This window comes from Pieris brassicae, chromosome 9, assembly GCF_905147105.1.
Source record: "Pieris brassicae chromosome 9, ilPieBrab1.1, whole genome shotgun sequence".
In the NCBI taxonomy this organism is placed as follows: Eukaryota; Metazoa; Arthropoda; class Insecta; order Lepidoptera; family Pieridae; genus Pieris; species Pieris brassicae.
The window spans coordinates 8,946,073-8,969,546 of record NC_059673.1 but is presented as its reverse complement, the minus strand read 5'-3'; the positions used below and the strand labels follow the sequence as shown (position 1 = coordinate 8,969,546).

The window sequence follows — 23,474 nt, the reverse complement described above, 5'->3', positions numbered from 1 at the left end:
TATGTCGGCGCCACTATCAATGTTTTGTAAAACAACGTGCAACGGGCGATTAGTCGAACGATCGTACGATGTGTCACTCGATCCCCACTACAGAACCAATATAAAGCAGCGCGCGCGCACAACTCAGGCAGTCGTTCATCGACCATTGCCCGGTGCACACGTTACGTAATTACCGAATAGCCTTTGAAATCTTTACCTATTGAATTTGTTTATTAAAATAGTATTGAAATTAATCGGATTGAATTAAGAGACTGAAATTAGAATTGGAATAAATCAAGTGATTGGGAGAATTCTTTGTGTTTGTTATCTTAACAATGTCGGGGCCTGACGCTACATATATATAACTCGGAACTCTTACTCATATAATTCATTTTCATATTACGCGTATAACTCAGGTAATTCCCCATATATAACGTGGGAATTGCACACATTGTATTTATGTACTGTGGTCTGTGATATTTATGATTTATGCACATGTTTCGTTCATAACATAGTTTTTTCTATATTCGATTTAAATCACTTTTTTTGTTCATTCGATTGAATTCTCATATAACACGGAACTACCGTGTTATAGGAGGGTTTACCGTATACCAGTTTTCTTCAATTATCACCTAATACTGATGAAACATTAAAATAATAATATTAATAGTATTGTATTTTGTTAACATAGCTTTTACACATTGAAAGCAAACACTTTTTTAACCGGATTAAAGCTATTTGTACTATTATAAACTTATAATTATTTTACATAATTTTAGTCACCGTGACCACGCACGCTGTTAAGCACGCGAAACGTCGGAAAAAATTATAAGTTTATAATAATAAATTGCTTCAATTCGGTAAAAAAGTGTTTTCTTACATTAAAAGGATACCAATTTAAAGGTGCTCGATTAACCTAAATGAGAAATAACATAAAAAACGAGGTCAGACCTGTTGAAAGTGACAGGCCAGCAGTTGAGGACATCGGCGAGTGCCTTCTTCCTTTGCCAGGTGTCGCTCATTCGTAGGAATTTCCCAAACACTTCGTTTCGCCCTTCTTCTGTTAACACCATGTCATCTAAAATTCATTATTAAATTTATCAAAATGTCATTTTCCGCATTTAAGCCGATTAAATTTTCTAATGTGTCAGGAGTATTTTCAATATCGGTTGAAAGTATTATATTTTATAAAAAAAAAATTAAACTGTTTTTGTCTCATGTCAATAGAAAAAGTTCGTTCCTTATTAGTTATAAGGACCCAATTCTATTTAATATGCCTATAATTTATATATATTATAGACATAAAGTTACCTGTCAGACCCTTGGCGTATTCACTGTCGGGCCATTCGGTTCGAAATAGGTCAATGGTGGAAGCGGCGACTTTGAGCAGGTCGTTGGCGTCTTGGAATCTCGACTTTTGGCTCAAAGACAGTAGACCGAGCTGTTTGTGAGGCGGAAGACCGAAGTGCGAAGACTTTTGAAGGACACCGTCTAGGAAATCTTCCGGAAACTTTGTGCCGTCCTTGTGATATTGTGTCATACGGGACACTAGTATTTGTGTGTCTCTAAAAATAAGTAAATACATACGTCATTTGTTTGATTAAATTTCGAACAAATGTCAGAAAAGTCATGAAAAAGTAAAGTAAAGTAATGTGTATTTCCTGTAACTATAAATAAATTGTCTTTGTATATTTCTTTTTATATTTAAAAAAATGAGCTCCCATAACAGATTACTCCAAAGCGTTCGGTTTGAAGCAGTCGTTAAATTTATATTCGAGATTATATTGGTGACTTAACATATGCAAATAAATAAACATTATTATACGGTCATTTCCTTTTAGTTAAATACAGCACATTAGGACGACATTTATTTATTTCTCCCATATTTATTTATTTTCTCCCATATAACATTTACAACATATATAAGATTACAGTTAAGAAGTTATTGGGAGACTGGTTTCCAAACTAGGTAAGAACCCGTGATATGGATAACCAGGCTTCTTATGGATTTATTTAGGTACAAGTACGAATTATTTTCAACAAGGAGGTCAAATAACTTTGATCTTAGTCAAAAATGCCTAATTAGATGTACTGCTAAACTACATTCCCGTAAATAAAAATATGCTTACTCTAAACAATTAAGATATTTGTCAGCGGCATATTGGAATAGTTGGTACACGTCGAGCTTCAGATTCAAGCATTGGAGCAAAGAGTCCAAAGCACTCGCCTTTATTGTCGATTGGCAAACCAGTCGACTCGCTACTGGCAACACTTTCTCTACGTCCCCATGAGTCATTTCTAGCTCACTGAAACACATTAATGTTTAAAGAACTTTATTTTTCATTACAAAATTGTATTTTATTTACCTGAGAAACTTAATATTATGTATATGTCGCAGTAAAGTAGTTAAATCAGAGAGTTAATTAATTCTCTAGACAGTTAACTAAATGTCGATATTAAATCGCTAGCATTTGGATTTAAATAAAGCAACGTCAAACACGTTAAACTATCTGTCTGACCGAAAGCCAGCGTATTGATTAACAATGATATATGAATAAATAGATAATTAATAAAAACTTACGGCCAGATACATCCCGGTGCTAAGTCGATATTGTTCCGTATCGCTTGTAACGTGGATGACTGGTAGTTCTCGAGGAATCGGGCCCATCTTTTTAACTCTTGCTCCACTTGGGACCATGACTGACTACTGAAAATTCATTATTTACTTATTACCCTTTTTAAATTTTAATTACATGTATTAAAGGGCTAGTAGGATGACTAACAAAAAAAAAACTAAAACCGAAATAAATGTGATTGATATTTTTTTACGGAATAGGCCCTTAAGGCCAATAGCGAGTATTGGCCTTAAGGGCCTTTACAGCTCAGCTCGGCCTGAAATTGCGTTTTATCCCGCGGCTAGCGCAAGGGCGTTTCCTGTGAGACTCGAACCTCGGCTTGGGCCGTCGCGGGATGGTCAATCGCCTGAAGGGTTGGAAGCTCACTGGAGTGACCGAAGTGCGAAGTAATGGCCCTCGCCTTCCCCGGTGAAGGCGGTTTTTTACCCTAATCTTGTACAATGTCACCTTGTGTCTAAGGGACATGTGAATCTTTTTATTTAGGAGGAAATGGAGGCGAGAGAAGACAAAAGAGGCCTTCTTACGAAAAAAATTCATTGACAGTAGGAATGCGCACGCAATGCAACCTGTTATCGCTACTTGCGTACGCGGGGTCGATGCGTCATCGCGAACTTCATTAGCACTCTGGCTCCTGATTGGTCGTTACGAGTAAGGGTTGTTTTTTTTCTATAAATGTAAGATGTTTTGTTATGACACTTATTAAATTACTTACGCTTCGTTACGCAAAACGAACACTGGGGAATTTGTTTTATACCACGGTTTTGAAAAAATTATATTGATAATTAACATAATCTCGATATCGATATGCACCTCTACAATTCTTACGAACTTCACCACACCTCTCCATAAGACTTGTAAGTGCGAGCGAGACCGACAGATAAATATGATTTATGACCCGCCTCAGTTCATAATGCTACAGGGATCGCTACGGCTTAAGAAGAAATAAAAGCTCATAAAATTACCTTTTATTGATTTTGATTTCGTTCTCATGTTCCTGATGACAATAATCCACGGCTTGCATTATCATCAAGATTCGAGTCGCGCCTGGCACTCTGTAGAATTTAAAATAGCCTTAATTAATTTAAATTTATTTATTTTTTAAGTTTTGCATTTGAAAAATATCTATCATTTACGACCGTTGAAGATTGTCAATATTTTTTATTCAAACAGGCAGGTGGCTCACCTGATGTTAAGTGATACCAATGCCAGAGGGCTCGCAAGTGTGTTGCAGACTTTTGAAGAATATAAAGATAATATACACATTTGTGTTATCACGTAACTTTAAACGTCACGTCTTTCTTGCTGAAGTTATATAGCTGATAGAGCAATATTCATTTCTCGCTTCCTCCCAAGACGAATCCCCCTTTATCGTGGTCGGCCTGCCCGAAAGCTTTGAGATAATCCCACTACCATGAAACTTTCATCCTACACGTAGGGCTCCGTCTGTTACCTTACGTCTCTTGGTGCAGACATTACTTATTTATATGTTAGGGTACATCTGTAGGGCTTAGGGACCCGTAGGGTTGTTAGGTTCTTATGTCTCAACCACTCATATATTTAGTTATCTAGTGCAGATTTCTAACATACACTACATATACTATACAAATAGTCCTGTCATTTATTACATATAATTTTAAATATTTATTTCTCAGTCCACTGGCTATAGGTATAGGTATAGGCTATAGGTATCGAATACAACATTTGATATACGGGAGTCAAAGTCGACTCTGAATATTGCCCAGAAAATATTTTCTAACCGAACCATGCAAGTAGTCGTATATCATACAATTTTACGAATTTATTCAAAACATATAATAAAATTTAAATCCAATATGAGGTAAAATAAGTCGTCGAATTTCTGTATTATTTATAAGTCCTAGTGCAAATTGTGTTACAGAAAGACTCTTTTAGGACTCATTCAGACGAACGGCACGCGCCAACTGCAAGCGTCGACGGCTGCCGTCGACTGCCGTCAACGGCATTCGATGGCAGACGTCAACGTTTCGGCGGCAGCCGTCGATGGGTTTTTGTGCTTGCAGTTATTGCGTGCTACGTAACTAATATAGACAGGGAGCCAGTTGCAAAATGGCTTCCGATGAAGAAACACTGTTATTGCTTCTACTTCGCCGTCGTCGCCGACAAAAGTGAAGAAGGCAGACACGTTCATTATGGGTTGAAGAAATATTGATGTACGGAGAACAAGATGGAAAGTTTTTTACACTCTATACACGTATACTAAGAAACGAAAATAATTTTTTCAATTATTTTCGAATGTCAACAACACACAGCCGCCCATGCCCTGTTTTTTATTGTTTTTTTGCTATAGTCTCGTAATTTATTATTCCAAATACAAGCTCTTTTTTTTACTGCAACTATCAGCAATTCAATATCAATCTCTTCACTGGAGCTCATTGTGTGGACGCGCGAGTCGCGACGCTTGCGCACTCTTGGACTATTTGCAGTCGACTGACAAAATGGCGGTCGTGGCACGCTACAACTACGGCTGCCGTCGACTACCGTTAACGACAGTCGTCTGTGCGTCGACAGCAAACGCCAACGTGTCGGCGGCAGCCGTTGACGTTTGTCGACGCTTGCAGTTGGCGCGTGCCGTTCGTCTGAATGAGCCCTTATAAGTAAGCTAGATATTTATTTTGTTTTTGTTATTTATTTACATTTTTCGCATAGGAGTGGTAAAGAAATTGTGCAAAACACGGCCTTATTTAACCAAAACAGTAAAAAATGTTAAATGCATGAATGCGAAATTTAATTTATAATACGTAAAAAACTTTATTGCTTTGGTAATTATTAATCATATGGAGATACACTAAATGTGTAGTTTTCTTATGTACACAAAGTAGCGTAAATTTACCGGTCGATGCCGTCCCGTGAGAAGCAAGTGTTCTCGACGAATGTGACGATATCGTCTTTGGAAAGTTTATTGAAATAGCTGACACACTCGCGATACTGCTGCATCCATTTCTTATTGTTCACGTTCGATGTGGGTACCTATGAATATTCAATTATTAATAACAGTATTTATTTATGTAGTACGAAGAACATCGTAGATTATATATAACAAAAAACAATTATACTACAGATGTAACCAAAGAATGAATATATAATACATATATAAAAAGGTTCTAATATTTACATACGGAAAAATTCAATAAAATTGTTAAATGTAATTAATTCGGCTAAAGCAAATTCGGGTGCGTTGAGTCATGGTGTGAAAGTGAGGTGAGTTTGTCTTGGTGTGGTGGTGTGCTCACGATTTAAGTTATTCAGCGCTATGGATATTCTTAATACGACTTTTAAGCATATTCCACGATAGCTTAAACAAGTCATAGACATAACATTTATTACTAACAAAACACACACACAGGAACACATTAAATTACAATAATCAAAGATAAAAAAAAGAATGAGAGATAACATTTTTTTTTAAAGAAAAAGATACATTTTAATGCGTGTGCTTAGAATTATGCTGACTTTAATATTGGCGGTTTATGACAGGGCTGTGCGATACAAAACGGAGGTTTTTTTTGCATAGTTGGTGTTGATGTGAAAAACGTGAAACAAAGCACGATCACGAGCCCGGTAGGCCGGAATATGGAAGGGCAATTTTTCTAGAACTGAGCTGAAATTCATTTTATTAGAGATGTCATGAAGTAGCATTATACCGTATTCCTATGAATCTTTAGGAAGAAACTTTTTTAAAGTAAGTTACGCATAGTGAAAGTTCAAATGCACTACTTCAGGGTTGAATATTAACCGTTGATTAAGATTACAAATCTTTTTTTTTGTGAGAGACTTACATTCATTATTTAATTATATTGTAATTAATAATTACGTATGGTTTTATTACTGCGATAGTTTGTGGCGTACAATTAGTAGCGCCGGTATGTTTAATTTCCTACACTCTTTTAACTAGGTGACCGCAATATATGGATCACCTAAAATTATCTTAACTTAGATAAGATAAAAAAAATCCAACACTATCAAAAACTTTAACTTTAGACTAAGAGAAAATCAAATTAGAACTTATAGGAACTTACTTGAAATAAGTTAAAATAACTTACGTCAAAGAAGTACTTAGTAAGCCATTTGGTGTACAGCTGGTTGACGGATAGTGGAATCTTAAAGGCCGGGGGCAGAGTTCTCAAAAACTTGGTGAGAAGCCCGGCGTTATCCGGTTTTATTATGTTCAAGATGTGGGAAGTAAATTTTTCTTCCGATGGCTGCTCTAACAGGAGTTTATAGTCGAGCTCTAAAATGTTTTATAAATAAGCCCTCGTGTGCTTTTGTGCATAAAACAGACCCGAAGATCTGAGAGACCGAGTATGTTTCATTTCTGACGAAACAATTATAACCTACTTAATAAAAAATATTTGGACAATAACTGAATGCCATAAAAACATAACGTATTAAAAAAAATCTCGCGACTCTGTTGTACCGTAAAATATCCATGTTATACCAAGGCTGTCTATTTATTAAGTGCCTACTAAAGGATCTGTCTTGCCTTAGACCTAAAAAAGTCGGCGGCGTCAGGTATAGAAGGACGATCACCTACTTGCCTATTAGATTGACAAATGATCATGAAACATATACAGAAGTTTGAGGCCTAGACCTAAAAAAGTTGTAGCGCCACTGATTTTTTAAAATTTATTTTACCTGGCGAAGCGGATTTAGCCTTCTTCAGCAGTTTTATATGTTCAGTTGCGTTCAGACCGAATATGAGCGCCTTTTCGTCTACTTTCTTGAGTAATGTAAAATAATTTATCAATGCCACGTAATTGTTGCCAGTTATCTCGGGCCATAGGACTTCGCGAATTCTTAAAAAAAAAAGATTTATATTTAACATTAAAGAATAAAAAAATTTTTTTTTTAATATCATTCATCATTTAGTTGTATTGACATTTAGATAAAACAAAATACTTTGACATTTACCACTGGCGTTATGTTTAATAGCAATAGTAAACATTCTAAAACAGAACATCCTAGTGGCAATATAAACAAGTTAAAATTGTAACTTATAGAAACTTAGTATAAAAACATACTTTTTACACATTGAAAGAAAACAATTTTTTAACCGGATTAAAGCTACTTGTATTATTATAAACTTATAATTATTTTACATAATTATATCAGTCACCGTGACCAGGCACGCTGTAAATAACGCGAAATGTCGAAAAATTTAAAATTATGTAGAATAATTATAAGTTTATAATAATACAAATAGCTTTAATCCGGTTGAAAAATTGTTATAGAAACTTACTCAAAATAAGTTAAAATAAATTACATCAAAAATGTACTTAATAAGTTTAGTAGTCATTGACATTTAGAGTTCCCGTTTTAATACAAATTAAAAAAAATCAGATTTTGAATATTTTATTGCAATTACCGTGAGTGTGCATTGGGCCTCCTCGCGATGTCTTCAATGGCGTCAGGTGCGATATGTGATAAGGTAGGATCAGATGCGACATGATGAAGCCACACGTCCAGCAAATCTAATCGATACTTTAATGCCAGACCACACGCCAGACGCGCGTGTTCCTCAGAGTTTGACCTATATTAAAATCACGCATTAACAGACATTTACCATATATGTTTGTCTTTGGTTGACTTTTATTGCGCAAAATAATATTTTATATAAGAGCGTATGACAGAGCCACACGGTACTTGGTACTGTCGAAAAGCATTTAATAAATGTTCTGTCTTTATCCGAAAAACAATTGAACAGACACATTCAATTGTAAGACTCAAATTTAATCAGCTTTCAATTTTATGTATGTAATTAAAAACCAAAGATTTAGACCGCGATCGTATTCAAATATGATTGATGAATATTACCAGCTATATGGGAACTAAGATGAACTTAAATATTTCATAAAATTTAAATAACAACACACGAGACTTTCCTTATCAGACAACAGACAGATATAATAAAAATAGATAATAATTTTGAAATAATCGAATACATATTACAATTTTGATCATAACAGCAACGCCGAAATAGCTCAGTTGGGAGAGCGTTAGACTGAAGATCTAAAGGTCCCTGGTTCGATCCCTGGTTTCGGCAGATATTTTTATATTTTTTTCAGAAACGACATAATGCGGAAATTAATACATTACATACAAAACTACTTTAAAAACAAACTTTTCGTATAACAAATTATATTTTGGCAAATGTCAACTCAATTTAGTGACGAAAGCTATGTTATACTACAAGATGTTTAAAATCTTTTTAATTATATTTCTGTAATTTAAATTGATATTTAATTTATAGTATTGTTACGAAGACGGGTCGACTGCACTGTTTCTAGATTTTTCCACTGCTTAGAGAACTTTTCAGCAGGCTGTAATATGATTTCTGACCGTTTCAGGAGAGGGTCAATCACATATTAGAAAATTGTAATTTCCATAATGTTACCCTAGTTTCAGTCAGATTCAGAACATGTGTAGTCGAGTGGTGCAGTTTTCAGGAGACCCGTTTTCAGGCGTTTTCAGGCCTAGGTATAACCCTTTGATGAAGGAATATTCTAGACCAAACTTTCTAGGTGTGAGACAAGGACGAAATGATACGAGAGAGAGAGAAGATCAGAACTTTCTCGAAACTAGACTGAGCACTCTAGAACGCCGTACGACAAGGACAGAGTAACGTGCGAAAGAGACAAAGAGTGCGGACGTTCTAGAATTGTGCAATCGCTACTCAGTAGCAAGCCCGCCTAGAGAGTTCTCGAATATTGTTCAGAATTATTCCCAGGGAATATAGTTTTGAATGCGATAACAAGAGGGAAACACCGAAGCGATAAAGTGATTACAAGTGATAAAGAACTGTGTGAAGTGTGCATAAGTGAAGAAATTAGTGACTGTGTTTTTGCGTGCATCTCTGCAATTAATTTGTGCCCATAAATTCCTCATTGATTTATCAAGAAATAAACCCTTGAATAAATCCACGGCATTTTCTATCCGATCCCCTAGCTCGTAACAGTATCATAAATATATACAAGTGTTTAAATCGTCTGTAATTCGTAATTAATAACGTTATTTTAACTTACTTGGCAAGCCTATAGATAACTTCTCTCCTATAATCCTCGTCAGCATTAAACATGAGCGCATTGACACTGACTCCGAGCGCCCTCAAACGGTTCACTTCGCTCATGGCGCTCAACTTCTCAATGCATTCACGTATCAGGGCCATTTGCTCTTCGGTACCGTTATTTTGTTTCAGCGACGATATAGCCATCTGAAATGATATGAAAAATATTAAATAACTACAACAATAACGCGAGTTATATTTTTAATTTATTAAAATTTGTTAGTCGCATTTAATTAGGCATTAAAGATTTTTTAAATAGCATCAAGAAGATTTTTGAGTAATTCGGACGTATTGGAATCTGAGTCGTGTAGGCGTTAAAGGACCTCGAAAGTTTAAATAGTTAAAGCTATATTGAATATTCAAATTAAAAGTCACAAAACATTTATTCATATAGGTAACACATAACAAAGAAATATACATTAAATGCTTCTAATTTTACATTGAGTGCCAATTCTCAAATCAAGGGCGTAGAACGGAAGAGAAGAACTGGCAATAAACTCTCCGCCACTCTTTTTCATCACCAAGTTTTTTAACGTTTGTAAGCTGCAACCATTACACCATGTTCCACATGACATCTGAAGTAATGAATAATAATAAAATAAATTAAAAACAAAGATTTGTCTCAGATTGTCAATGATCCTCTATCAGCAGGAGGCATGGTTAAATAGGAGCACGCACTTACATTCTCGTGGGAACAACACGCAAATGTCGAATACATAGTCGAAATATTTTTAGTTTGACTGAAATAAAATTATTCCTTTGATACATGGCAACACCAAATTAAAAATGTTCAACTCACGTCGCGTGGTTTCGCCAAATACACGTTGTCACGTAATTCGGGCGCGTTACATTTGACGAGCGTGGCGTACAGAGCCGCGGACACGGCCGCCTCAGTGAACAGCGTTTGTAAATATTGCTTGCACAGAGCCGAGTCTTGAGTGGACCTCAAGAGACAGGCCGCGCTCAGTGCCGTGTCTTTATACAGGGTGTCTTCAGCGCATTTTTGTACCACTAAAATTGTTTATTTTAGTATTAATGTCGAACATATTTATAATTTAATAAACTTAACAGTTCCAAACTGTTATTTCGATACCATCATTCGTTGGGGACACAGGACCGTTAGAATAAAATTAATCATTAATATACATTTTCAATTACTCGCAGCTATTTAATGGTTAAAAAAAATTAACTATTTAAAAAAAATATTTGAGATTAAGATTTTAATAGTTTAAAATCATAATAGGTTCAAATTGTTACTGTTACCAATAACAGTCGTAATTATTAAGACACGTATATAATACCATATTAAGGGACAAACATTCTTTTCAAAAATCTCTTAGTAGCAATTACGAATAGATTATAGTTAAAATTAAGTAGGAAACTTACCCGGAGCCTCATTATCATTACTAGGATTAACGTTTAGGCAGTTTTGTATGTAATAAATCTTCAGATTCGTGTGAGGTGAGTCGACAGCGTCGAGTTGGTTCTCGATCGAAAAGCGGTCGTAACGATAGAAGTTTTGTGATACTTCTAGATCTGGATAAAGGGTTGAATAGAACTCTTGGCAGTGGACTTTGCGCTGAATTATTTCAGACTCACTTTCGACTTCCTTTTCTCTGTAAATTAAAAACAACTTATTAATTCACTGGTATAGACATTATTATTGATAGTATTTTGTCGTATTGAAAAACTAAGAAATTGGTTACAAAAACGTTAAAATTTTATATATATTAATTTCTAAATAAACGTTATTTATTTTTTCCAAACGGGCAGGCGGCGTATAATGTTAAGTAATACGCATGAACAATCACATTACCAGAAGAATATTGATTGCGTTGGCGGCCTTTTTAAGATTTTGTTGTAGATTAGCAAGTCAATTTTCAATAACAAGTAAGCTTTTAACATTTATTTAATTAAATTCTTAACATTTCTATGAAACATATTTTTAACAATCTTGCTGTAAGTGCGCATGTGCCATAGTTGCTCATTTGCCTCGTTCGGATGTTTGTGAATTGACGTCGAACATCCGCCATATGTAGGAAAATAGAAAATAAAACAAGTTGTTGCACATGCGCAGGAGTATTCTTCTTTAACTATGAAGTAATACTATTTAAATGAATTATAGTAATCAAGTAATTAATGGAGTGTTTAATTTCCTACCTTTGATCTAGTCTTTATTGCAATTAATACCTGATGAATGTTGGTCAAGACAAAGAGAAATGGAAAAGGAGAAAGGGTAGGGGCCAAACAAAAACTAGACCACAAAAAAGAAAACAGAAATCTATTTTTTTTTAGAACTTATACTATCACAACTAACACTCATATTAAGAAATGTTAACTAACCAATTGTTAACAATACATTAATAAATAAATGCTACTGGGATTATTAAAAAATACTGAAACATACCCTGCCACAAATTTATTCTGTATGGTGTCCACTAAATAATTAAGAAGCGGTTTCTTCTCTTGAACCGGCGTTAAGAAATCTTTCTTTTCGGTAACGGGCTGCAAAAGATATTTCATTCAAGCTAACATTTTCATCTCCCATAGAGTAGACACATTTCTAAGTTTGTTTAATTGGTAATAAATCTATACAAACATGTCCTGGTCCAGTGAGGTGGGGTGAATATACACACAAAACACGTATACTCGCTTGGAATGTGCACGCAACAACCACGACACCGGTCGTACTAGTAAACTGATTTTATTTTTTTATAGATTAGACAAATCTAACAGTGTAATGAAAAAATGTGGTTTAAAACTTTAACGTACCGTGCTAAGAGCATCAGAATATTCATCGTCAGTGGACGGCCATCGGTAGCCGTAATAGTTTGGTTCAACTGGTTTTGGTTTAAGATTCTCCAGCTCCAAATTCAGCCTAAAAAATATCTTTAAATAAAAATTTATTTAAGTACCAAATTACAATTTTCTCTTCTTTCTTTTCCGTAAATATTGGAATAGAAAACTTAACACAAAACGTTAGTACGAGTTTTAGTCGATCAAGTTATAAAAAAACATAAATATACCTAGAAATAAGTGTTTTTTCAAGATCCTCCGGCGTACAAAAAGTAAGTGCGGCGGCTAAAAGATCGCGTCTAAGTGGCGCGGCCGTATGCGGTTTGGCTGCGCGTGCGACGCTCGCAAGTATGTGCGGTGCGCCCGAGTAGCGCAAGGCCGCGAGTCTCCTGGCGCCCGCCACGGCTGTCTGCCCGCCCGCCGCGTCCGCACGCATCGCGTACTCGCACACGCGTGTTAGAACCATACCTTCCCTGGTTTTTAGTTTTAATTAGCGATTAGATTTTTGAGTAATCTTTTTTTGCTCCTCGCCATTATTTGATTAATTAGAGTATATTTTAATTATTGGTAACAAATTAATTTCTTTTTTTTAAATCCAAACTGAATGTAAATTTTTAACAGTATAATAAAGTATAACGAGAGTGAAACACTTTACAATACAAATTCGAAGAATTAGACTTGAGCAACGGCTTGAGACTAGATATTTAGATGGAGAGACTTTCGGAAATCGTACGCGATTGTCACCAGCAATAATCTCCATAGCATTATCGTATCAAAATGTTGAATGAACTAAATTCTCACCTATGATTATGTCATACGAGATTCGCCAGTGTTTTATCGCTAGGCGATAATTTCCTAAGTCTGTTTATACATTTTAGTAATAAGATTCTTACTTACGAAATCTCGACTAGTATAAACACGATCTCGTATGACATTTTTTCATGTTTATAAGAGTATCGTGCAAATCGGTTTGAACCGTTTTGAGTGTGAGATGTTTCATTCGAGTTTAGTGATTACTAGGGTATTGATCTCAAAAATCCTTTACATTTGGCGCTGCCGATAATATTAAGTTCATTGAACTTTATAGAAGTTACGAGTGTTTGTGGAATACGAAAAATGAAAATTAATCAACATATTTTTTTTCCTGTCCATTCTTGTCTTAGCAGACATAATAAAAACACCCTCATGCACTGCAATCATAGCAACTGGCCGAAACCTCGACTTACGATTATTGCTTTTGAAATTCTGTTTACACGGACACAATAAATTTTCCAATGCGAGGCAATTGTCGCCGATTTATATACGAAGAAACAACCTCTCTCTCCATCTAAATGGGCCTTAAAATTAAACAAGTGACAACTGAATTAAACTTTTAAAGAAGAAATATTTAAAAGCCAAACACGTTTCTATATCTCTTTCACTTATTATTTATAGAAGGCCTTCTATGACTAATAAAAAAATATAAAAAAATATGAAGCACATAACTGGTTTTCCGAAGGATAAATTTTAAATATAATGTAAAAGTAAATGTTTAAAAGGGTTTTTATTCACCTGGCCTCGTCATCATTGCCGCCAACCCGCAACAATTGAGCAATTTGCAGAAGCTTCTCGCTCGATAAGAACGCGCTAGGCTCAGCCTTTAAACAGTCCTCTATCAGTTTCATACGATCTTCACATAGTCGCACTAAAAATAATCTCATATAAGTTTTATAAAGAAAATAAATTTAATAGAGATGGATATTCTGGGAATTATTAAGAAAAAATAAACCTGTAAGACTTAGACGTATGACGATCGTATCCTTGTGTCAAAATTTGTGAAATTACTTAGTCTGGAATCTGAGCTTACCCTAAAACTAGATTTTTCTTAATTTTTTTATTTCCCTCTTAAAACAGTCAATTTAGCAAGCGAATCCTGGAGTTGAGAATTCCACTAGGATAATATTGCCAATAAAAGATCACAAAATTGGCTCAAACGCTTAGAAGCAGAAATATCAAATCAGCAGACAATAACCTACCTTGAATAGGCAGAAGTTTAATTCGAAAAGCATTGAGAGTGAGCAAAGCTTCGATCAGATCAATCTCTTGCTGCACTTCAACATTGCCACGCTCGATTAGTTTCAAACATAACCTAAAAGTATTAGTATATTAATAATACAATCAAAAAATATATTTTCATTCGCTGTAAAATATGGTACAATTAAAGGGAAAGGGAAATTTCTTAAAAATGCACTAAAAAGACGATTTGAGGAATTCTCTGGATATTCCTCTAGGTTGTTCTTAAGACAACGATAAACTTACTATTCAAGATAAGTTAAAATTAAATATATTATAATTTAAAAAAAATGGCCAGACACCCTCCTGTTATCGGAAACAATAAAAAACGGAGATGCCAAAATACACCTGAAGTTAGTAAACGTCACAGATTCTATATATATATATATATATATATATATATATATATATATATATATGCATAATAAATTTATAAACATCTTACGTAGCAAGTTGCAAAGCGGGATCTATGAGAGACGAAGCCGAGTTGAAGTACTCCCTGGCTGCATTGAGTACTAATTTCACCGTATTCTCATAGTTGATCATATGCGAACCATATTGCATTAGGGGCGTGCACGTTAACACGTCCGCAGACATGCGTATACTGTCGGGATCGCCCGATGTAAGGAGGGCTGATGCGTAAACCTATTTTTTTAATAGGAACTAAATTATTTAAAAAAAGTCTCGATTAACATGACAACCTTTCCAAGCAAACATATAAAATAATTAAAAAGGCGGTTATAACTTTCGCCAGTATTATATTTCTTCTATTTATGGCCTCGATGGATTTCTTTCATTTCGATATGCTAGCCCATGTATATAGAAGTACTTGATTGATTTTAAATGTCTAGATTCTGTTTGATAGAATGATAGAATCTGTTTGATTCATAAATGTAAATTAAACAATAAGTGTTTCAGATAAATTGAATCGCTGTATCAGGGTTATAGTACGTTAAATAAATAACGATAACTTCCAAACTATGAATCACAAAAACAAACAATATTAGTTATTAATACTAATAGTAATGTAATGTAGTAATGTAAATAATACTAATACTAATAGTAATGGTCCAATGAAATTAAAAAATAACCTCATAGCATTCCTCCCGAGTGACACATCCAAAGATTGTGGTCTGGAGATCCAGCATATCTTTGAGAATATTATTCCATTCCCTCTGCTTTGCTTTTTCAGTTCTAAAAATAATTTAGTTTTAGAAAACTAAATATCTTTAATTGATAATACAGTGATTTGGAATGAACAATAAAAGGAACATAATAAAAACTATCTGTGGCGGAAATAACTAAAATAATACCACCCTATTTTTAATGAAAAAATAATCATTTTCGGAAACAAAAAAGTCATGTAATAATTGAATCACATACATTGAAAGTAAAAACTAGAAATTAAAGAATTGTATACAATTATTTCCATTTCAAAACTCTTAGCAGCTAGTGGTCTGTGGTTGGGAAAGGAGAGTAAGAGGACACTCACATCAAAGGGTCCACCTGATGCGACCTCGCCAGCCTTGTTAACAGCCTTATACAATGATCCCTATCGTTAAGCACGTCCCTTAGGTCCCTTGGCGCAACGGCCACGCCCCGCCAAGTGAGCTTCGAGCAGCCCGCTACTATCTTTTCTAACTCGGACACTTTGCGCAATAGGCACGTATTGGAAATTGTGCCGTCGCTGTAATAAATATTTACATGAAAAATATATGCGATCTTAATGTTATTTTTTATTTATTTATATAAAGAAATAAAAAAAAAATTGAGAAGGAATTTTAGCTCTGAGTTCGCGTAAATCTTGCGCACACAACGCGTACGCACGCTTGGTTTGTACGGTGGAAGCCAACATTAGGAGGAAACTGGAAAGTATTCCAAAATTATCGTCAAGATAAGAGTAAAGCAAGCAAAAAATATCACAGGTGCAGATGCAATCTGAGATCAAGAACTCAGGGTTTAAAATTTTATCGATTTAATGATGTGTGAACTTATAGCACTAGGCATGGCGTTACATGTGATCATAGTGAAACATTTTCCAATTTTTAGTTGACTAATTGCAGTATGTGACTGTTTTTTTTCTGGGCGAATAATTTTTGAATGTAGTGTTGAGTTTGGAACCAGGAACGAAACAATGTGTTACATTTTTTTTTTATTTCTCCATCAAGCCGTCTATCTATACTACTTACGACTCCCTGAGTATGCAATGCAGTAAGTCACAGGCCAAATTTAACTGGTGCGTGTGCGCATGAGCCATAATACACCGCTCCGCCAATTCCACTATTGTAGACATATCTAACGATAACTCACGTTTTGACTTGAATACCTAAAATAATTACTTATTTAAACCTCATTCCCCAGATAACAATTAAACATAACATAACAGAAAACATTTGTATTGAATCTTTGTAAGTCTAACTCAGCCTACTATTTCAAATATCTTATTTCAATAGAATGCTTAACTATCTCTGAGTAACCTATATTTGTTTTTATAATATTTTAATAACCAAAAATGTAGATCTGAGAAACTACTAGTATTTTCCACTTTTAATAGATTTGGGTATAGTTAACTATGCGGAAGCAACTTCAAAGCGAATATATGCTTAGATTTTTTAGTTCTAATTACGTCCAAGGAGCGCTGGTCAAAATTTCGTAGTTTAGTTCGTTACTTCCATATAATATTTGCATTCCATTACGTCAAAATCACTTAGGTATTCCTCTCGATAAACTTAAGTTGGAGATATCTCATCCCTGAGGTCGTAGGTTCGAGCCCCGGCTGTGCACCAATTGACTATTTTCTGCATTTGGATCATCAAACATCGTGAGGAAAACGGCTTGCCTTAGACCCAAAAAGTCGAAGGCGTGCGTCAGACACAGAAGGCTGATCACCTACTTGCCTATTCGATTGACAAATGATCATGAAACAGATGCAGAAATCTGAGGCCCACACCTAAAAAGGTTGTAGCGACATTGTTTTTTTTATCTCAAATGAACAAAGCTCAATAAAACTCCGAACTCAAGTAGCATCAGGGGTTGTAATTTTTTTATAGATTTGACATATTTGCCAGTTGCCAAGACGAACTCGTAACTTGAGAACCTAATATGGAATGATCACTTACCATCAATGTTAAAGTAAGGTCGTCCGTACTTAATGTCTCAAGAAACGTAATAAGATTGGACACGGTTAGTCCCTCTTGGCGCGCGAACGATTCGTGACGTTGCAGAAACGGCGTTACGTACGAACGTAAATCTGCTACGAACGTCTCCGTTGTTGACTGAAAATATCAAAGTTTTAAATACTTTATATAGTCCAGACTATAAATCGATTTGCAAAATAATTTTATGTCATAAATTGACAGATAATTTGCGTCGTAACAATAACTACAAATGTAAAAATTATTTAAATAAAAGATCATCTCACGCAACTTACAAATTTTGTCAGCATTTTACAGGTTTCAATCACATCCATCTGTTCCAACTGGGCCAGGGTTACTCCTTCCAAATTAATATCGTATAGCAAAGTGTCCAACGTTAAAAGATTATAAAGTATCGCGTCTAAGCCCTTGATTCCGCCCCCCGAAGTCGCGATAGAAACGAGCATCAGCGCGTGCGAAACGAGCCCACTGCGCTCTTCTATCTCCCTCGCACGCCGTTCGTACCAACTCGCGATTTTTTCTTCGGGAAGGTTCGGTTCGGACTCAGTTGTGTCTTCCGACCAGTTCGAGCTCCAGATCGATCTTAAAATAAACGTATATTTTGTGGAGTGAAATAAAACTCTGCCAATCAGCACTACTTAAAAAAATATTTATCAAAGCCAATGACTATATATAGGATAAGAGTTATTATTCCTAATCTTGCGGCCTATTCCAATTTAGCAAGACTAGTCATATTTTGTTTTAAATAAAATAGGGGCAAACGGGCAGGAGGCTCACCTGATGTTAAGTGATACCGCCGCCCATGGATACTCTCAATGCCAGAGGGCTCGCGAGTGCGTTGCCGGCCTTTTAAGAATTTGTACGCTCTTTTCTTGAAGGACCCTAAGTCGAATTGGTTCGGAAATACTTCAGTGGGCAGCTGGTTCCACCAGGCGGTGGTGCGGCGCAAAAATTGCCTTGAAAAACGCTCAGTCGTGGAACGGCGGACGTCGAGGTGATACGGGTGGAATTTTGGTCTTGGTGGTCTTCTTGGGGTTAAATTGGACTAGGTTTAATCTACCCCAGTCCGAGACTCCACGTAGTAGAGTTTCGACTTCAGACACAAGTTTGTTCCGGTACTCATCGACAATACCTGCCCGGCCAGTGTAAAAAGTATCCCCAGTGCTGTCGTCCGCATAGCAATGAATGTTGCTAAGTTGCAACATGTCATTGATATGCAGAAGAAACAGGGTCGGGGATAGAACACAGCCTTGTGGGACCCCAGCATTCACGGGTTTAAGGTCGGAACATGCTCCGTCGACGACGACCTTGATGCTCCGATCGGCCAGAAAGCTGGAGATCCAGTCGCATAATTTCTCGGGAAGCCCGTAGGCTGGAAGCTTCGAGAGCAGTGCTCTGTGCCACACCCGATCGAAGGCTTTCGCTATGTCCAAACTAACCGCTAGCGCCTCCCCCTTGGACTCAATTGCCTCTGCCATCTATGTGTAAGGTATACTAGAAGGTCACCAGCCGAACGACCACGACGAAAGCCGTACTGATAATCGCTAATTAGCTGGTGGCCCTCTAGATACCTCAAGATCTGGCCATTAATAATGGATTTCATTATTTTGGAGAACAAGGGGGTTATACCTATTGGACGATAGTTGGACGGATCAGAGCGATCGCCTTTTTTAGGGATCGGATGTATCGAAGCGGTCTTCCAGCACTTCGGGACAGTGCCGAGCGAGTACAGGTACCGGAATAGGCGCGTCAGGACCGGAGCCAACTCAGGAGCACAAGTACGCAGCACAATTGGAGAATACCATCCGGCCCGCTCGACTTATGAATGTCTAAGGAAGATAGTGCCTTGCGAACAGCACGTTGCCGGAATGTGATTTCCGGCATGGAATAATCACACCGCGAAATCGTCGGTGGTGATCTCCCTCGGTCATCCAAAGTCGAGTTGGACGCGAAGAGACAGCCCAAGAGGTCGGCCTTCTCCTTCGCAGTGTGGGCGAGCGAGTCATCCTCCCCGTGCGGCGGTGGAATGGATGGCTGACAAAAATTCCCTTGTACAGCTTTGGCGAGAGACCAGAAGGCTCGAGTCCCCGAAGGGAGTTGGGCCAATCGCTCGCCAAATCTGGCGATGTGCTCTGACTTTGCCTTAGCGATTTCCCGTTTGAAGGACCTGGAGGCTGAGTTATATGCTTTTTTATGTTCGCTGGTATTAGCATCACGAGATATTGCCGCTTCCGCCCATGCATTAAAGCATTCTCGCTTTCGACGCGATGCTGCCTTGCAAGAACGCTTAAACCAGGGCTGTGACTTGCCACCGATCGGCACCGCAGAAAATGGAATAAAGAGTTCCATGCCCTGCAGAACCACTTCGGCGACAGAGGCAGCGACGGAATCTAGAGCTTCCGACGAAAAGCACATAGGCCCCCAAGGGTAGGACGTAAAGAAAGACCGCATCCCATCCCAATCTGCTGACCGATAGTGCCAAATACGGCGACAACCCGAAAAACGGGGCCGAGGAGGGCGCGTAGTAGGCACAGTACTCCGGACCACACAATGATCCGATGAACCCAATGGCGGGTCAACAGAGACTTGATAGGTCTCCGGATGTGAGGTCAGCAGAAGGTCCAACAAAGAGAGTTTATGACCATCCACATCTGGTATTCGCTTAATCGCACGGACCATTTGTGACAGGTCGTAAGCTAAAGCAAAGTCGTGAAAGGATCTTCCCGCGTGATCGGTGGTTTCCGAGCCGAGCCAATCGGCATGGTGAGCGTTAAAATCGCCAAGTATCACGATTTCAGCGGTAGGAACCCCTTCGAGCAGGGAATCTGTAGCCATTTGGATGTGCTCAATGAGTCGGTCAGTTTCGGTATTTCCGCTATGGGACCTATACAGGCATGCGTAGAATCGCGGATGGTCATCGCAGTCTACGCGCAGCCAGAGGCTAGATAGGTCCCTTCCTTCAAGCGACTCGAGGCGACGAGAACTCCTCTCTGACGTACACGCCAGCTCCCGCCCGCGGCACAAATGAATGTTCCAATTTGTACCCCGGGTAGGAGAGGTAGGAAGTATCAGCCGGGGAGGATATCTGAGTCTCAGTAAGGAAGAATAAAGCCGGCTTCGCAGTTTCGAGGTGAAAGTGAACCGCGTTAAGATTAGAGTTGAGCCCCCTAACATTGGTAAAGTCCAGCGTGGAAGGGGATGCCTTCGGTAAATTCTTCCGTTTGCCCCGAGATGGAAACCTAAAGTTAAAGTTTTTTGCGCAGTTTTTGCCCACCCCAGAATACGAAGGGCAGCCTGTGCATCCACCACCGAATACTGATTGTTCCGGTGATGGACGCTCAGAGGGGGATTCTCCACAGCGGAAACGTGTGGTACCCCCCTGGGGTAATCTCTGTTTAAACTGCATCTTCATATTCTGGGGGGGGGGGGGGAATTGATGGGCTGGGCTCCGGGAATCTCACTCACCGCACGAAACGCGAGTACAATAAGATGAACCTATTGCATCACTTCACGCCGGTTTTCTGTGAGACAGTGGTACTGCCCCGGTCGTGCCTGCCCGTTTGGCTGAAGCCCGAAAGCAACAGCATGGCACTCCCACTAGGAAGGGGGTTGACTGACTGCACTGGTGAAATAACCTCTGTCACAGGTTATTTCACCAGTGGGCGATGGGGTCGTCACGTCCCGACGCCGGGACTGTTATGTTTTATAATATTTTGGAAATAAAAATAGTCTATGTTAATCAAGACAATATAGCAATCTAAAGGCCCAAGATTATTTAGTCCAGTTTATTCATTTTGGAATACGTTTGGAATACAAAATCTTTCTCCTTTACATTTATTTTTAAATTTTCTTGGTTTTCGTTTCCATAAAGGTTAGTCATAGAATTTATACAGTCTTTTGAAGTCTTAACTTAAGTCTTGTGTGCCTTTAATGATAGAAAGCCTTAAGGGTAAATATAAACTTGGATCTGCAATAATTAACGTGTAAAATCTACCTGAAAGTCTCCTTCTTACACCAATCGTGCTCATGTTCCGATGGCTTGATCTTAATCGGAGATTTCTGCTCAAACCATGTCATTGGAGCGTTTGTGGGCAATAAATGCTGATACTCCAAGGGAGTGGTGGATTCTGGTAAGTTGTCGAGTACCGCCAATTGCATAGACAAGCTTTTTATGTATGGCCATAGACACGTCAACGCCTCGATACGGCCTTCTTTGGCAATTTCCATAGCACTATGGACTATGCTGTTGCTCCGTAGGCGATGATACTCGTCTTTAACGTATGTTGATTTCTCGCATTTTAATATGGCCTGAAATATTTAGTTAGAAATTGAATTAATTTAGATTTAAACAAAACCTCCGAGTCTAACCAGGCGGGCTTTTAAGAATAAAAAAAAAACAAAATATCACAGATAAATTTTAGTAACTCTGGATAAATCATGAAACTAATACAACTAAGTGATTAGTTTAAAATTTTTTCGACAAGTTTAAATTAAATCCGCCCCATTATAAAACACGGAATATAGATAGTATAACGTGTATTACCTCAGTTATTTATTAATTTAATTATGATAAATTTGTTTCGATACAAACAATTGTATTGAACTCTTAAGATTAGTTTTTTTTAATTATATAAGTTAGCAATCTTATCTGTAATTTTATTTAAGTTATCCTCTTTTTGAACGTAACCCTTAGTATATATATATACGTGGATACCTGGAAAAGCCCGCTTGTTAGCGAAAAAGGCCGCCCGTTGCCTCCCTAATAGTTTATGTCATCTGAACATGAATTAAGTAATTCAACAAAGTGTATTAATAAATAACCATGACAACGAACACTGATTCATCTCTAGTCCACGTTCATTAATACGGAATATTTAAAATGAACTTACCTCATACAAATTTAGCCTCTCCTTATAAAATATCATAACGTGTCTGCAACGAAGCAATTCACTTGTGTACCCATTTAGATCCTCAACTGTGACGTCATCGGCAGATTTCCACTCGTCTTCGGGAAGGTCTTTGTTAATTTCTGAAGACAATAAGTAATTATTTATAAAAAAGAGAATGACTTACAAGTTGGTGCGTTTCGATTTCTTAGTAAAAAAGTCATTTCTCAAGCGGTGCGATAAGACATAGACATAACATTCATTACTAACAAAAACACACACAGAAACACAAAAATAATGGGTGAACTTATGTACACGCGTTAGAAGTTATTATTCTTTGGCGTAACAAGATAAAAATCTATTTAAAATTTTATCTTTCAGCTTATTCGCGTTTGTAGAAAAAAACGACACTAACAATAGAAAAAAGGTATTTAATACATTAAAAGTTTTATTATAACGTATCTAGTTAAATAAAGTTTATTTAAATATCACACAAAAATATTTTTACATAATTAAAGATATGGACATTTTTATTTTCAAATGTTGACTACGCTAACTTCAGGGTGTCGGTTTTATGTGAAGGTATGCGCGCGCATGGTAAAAATTTACTCTCATCATTTTTCCCTGACGCGGCAAAAGAAGAATAACTTCAATAACAATTACAAAGTTAAGTGTGTACTGTGGTTGTAATTGGCCCTGGCTCAGCATTATGCTGAGGAGCAGAGTTGTTCCACAGCGCTGGTCATTCTGCCAGAGACCACAGCAGCTAGTTTGCGCAAATTAGGTTAAACAATTTTGATATGTATACCCTAGCTTTGAGCCATTGAAAGATCGTCAGGTGAGCTTTGCCCGTTTAGTCCCTGTTGCATTA

The 23,474-nt window shown here is 37.1% G+C and overlaps 1 protein-coding gene and 1 non-coding gene across 4 annotated transcripts in view; one reads left to right on the top strand and one right to left on the bottom strand.

Annotated features, from left to right (window-relative positions):
- LOC123714078 (neuroblastoma-amplified sequence-like) overlaps positions 1-23,474 on the bottom strand; it is a 37,091-nt gene that overhangs the window by 1,910 nt on the left and 11,707 nt on the right. For 2 of the 3 annotated variants that reach the window (XM_045668173.1, XM_045668174.1), the window contains exons 14-38: positions 22,607-22,746; positions 21,712-22,025; positions 17,993-18,299; positions 17,682-17,837; positions 16,752-16,888; positions 16,055-16,249; positions 15,654-15,756; positions 15,008-15,207; positions 14,526-14,638; positions 14,062-14,194; positions 12,741-12,983; positions 12,487-12,592; positions 12,122-12,219; positions 11,101-11,330; positions 10,514-10,725; positions 9,674-9,861; positions 8,017-8,181; positions 7,287-7,447; positions 6,695-6,882; positions 5,485-5,621; positions 3,578-3,667; positions 2,561-2,686; positions 2,109-2,285; positions 1,291-1,544; positions 931-1,057 (exon numbers count right to left, since the gene is read on the bottom strand). In XM_045668173.1, the coding sequence (XP_045524129.1) occupies positions 931-1,057; positions 1,291-1,544; positions 2,109-2,285; positions 2,561-2,686; positions 3,578-3,667; positions 5,485-5,621; positions 6,695-6,882; positions 7,287-7,447; positions 8,017-8,181; positions 9,674-9,861; positions 10,514-10,725; positions 11,101-11,330; positions 12,122-12,219; positions 12,487-12,592; positions 12,741-12,983; positions 14,062-14,194; positions 14,526-14,638; positions 15,008-15,207; positions 15,654-15,756; positions 16,055-16,249; positions 16,752-16,888; positions 17,682-17,837; positions 17,993-18,299; positions 21,712-22,025; positions 22,607-22,746 (4,300 nt within the window). The remainder of the gene's footprint in view (positions 1-930; positions 1,058-1,290; positions 1,545-2,108; positions 2,286-2,560; positions 2,687-3,577; positions 3,668-5,484; positions 5,622-6,694; positions 6,883-7,286; positions 7,448-8,016; positions 8,182-9,673; positions 9,862-10,513; positions 10,726-11,100; positions 11,331-12,121; positions 12,220-12,486; positions 12,593-12,740; positions 12,984-14,061; positions 14,195-14,525; positions 14,639-15,007; positions 15,208-15,653; positions 15,757-16,054; positions 16,250-16,751; positions 16,889-17,681; positions 17,838-17,992; positions 18,300-21,711; positions 22,026-22,606; positions 22,747-23,474) is intronic. The other variant, XM_045668175.1, reaches the window with a different exon arrangement.
- Positions 8,622-8,694, top strand: Trnaf-gaa. The gene has a single exon. It is a non-coding gene; the product is annotated as a tRNA-Phe (tRNA).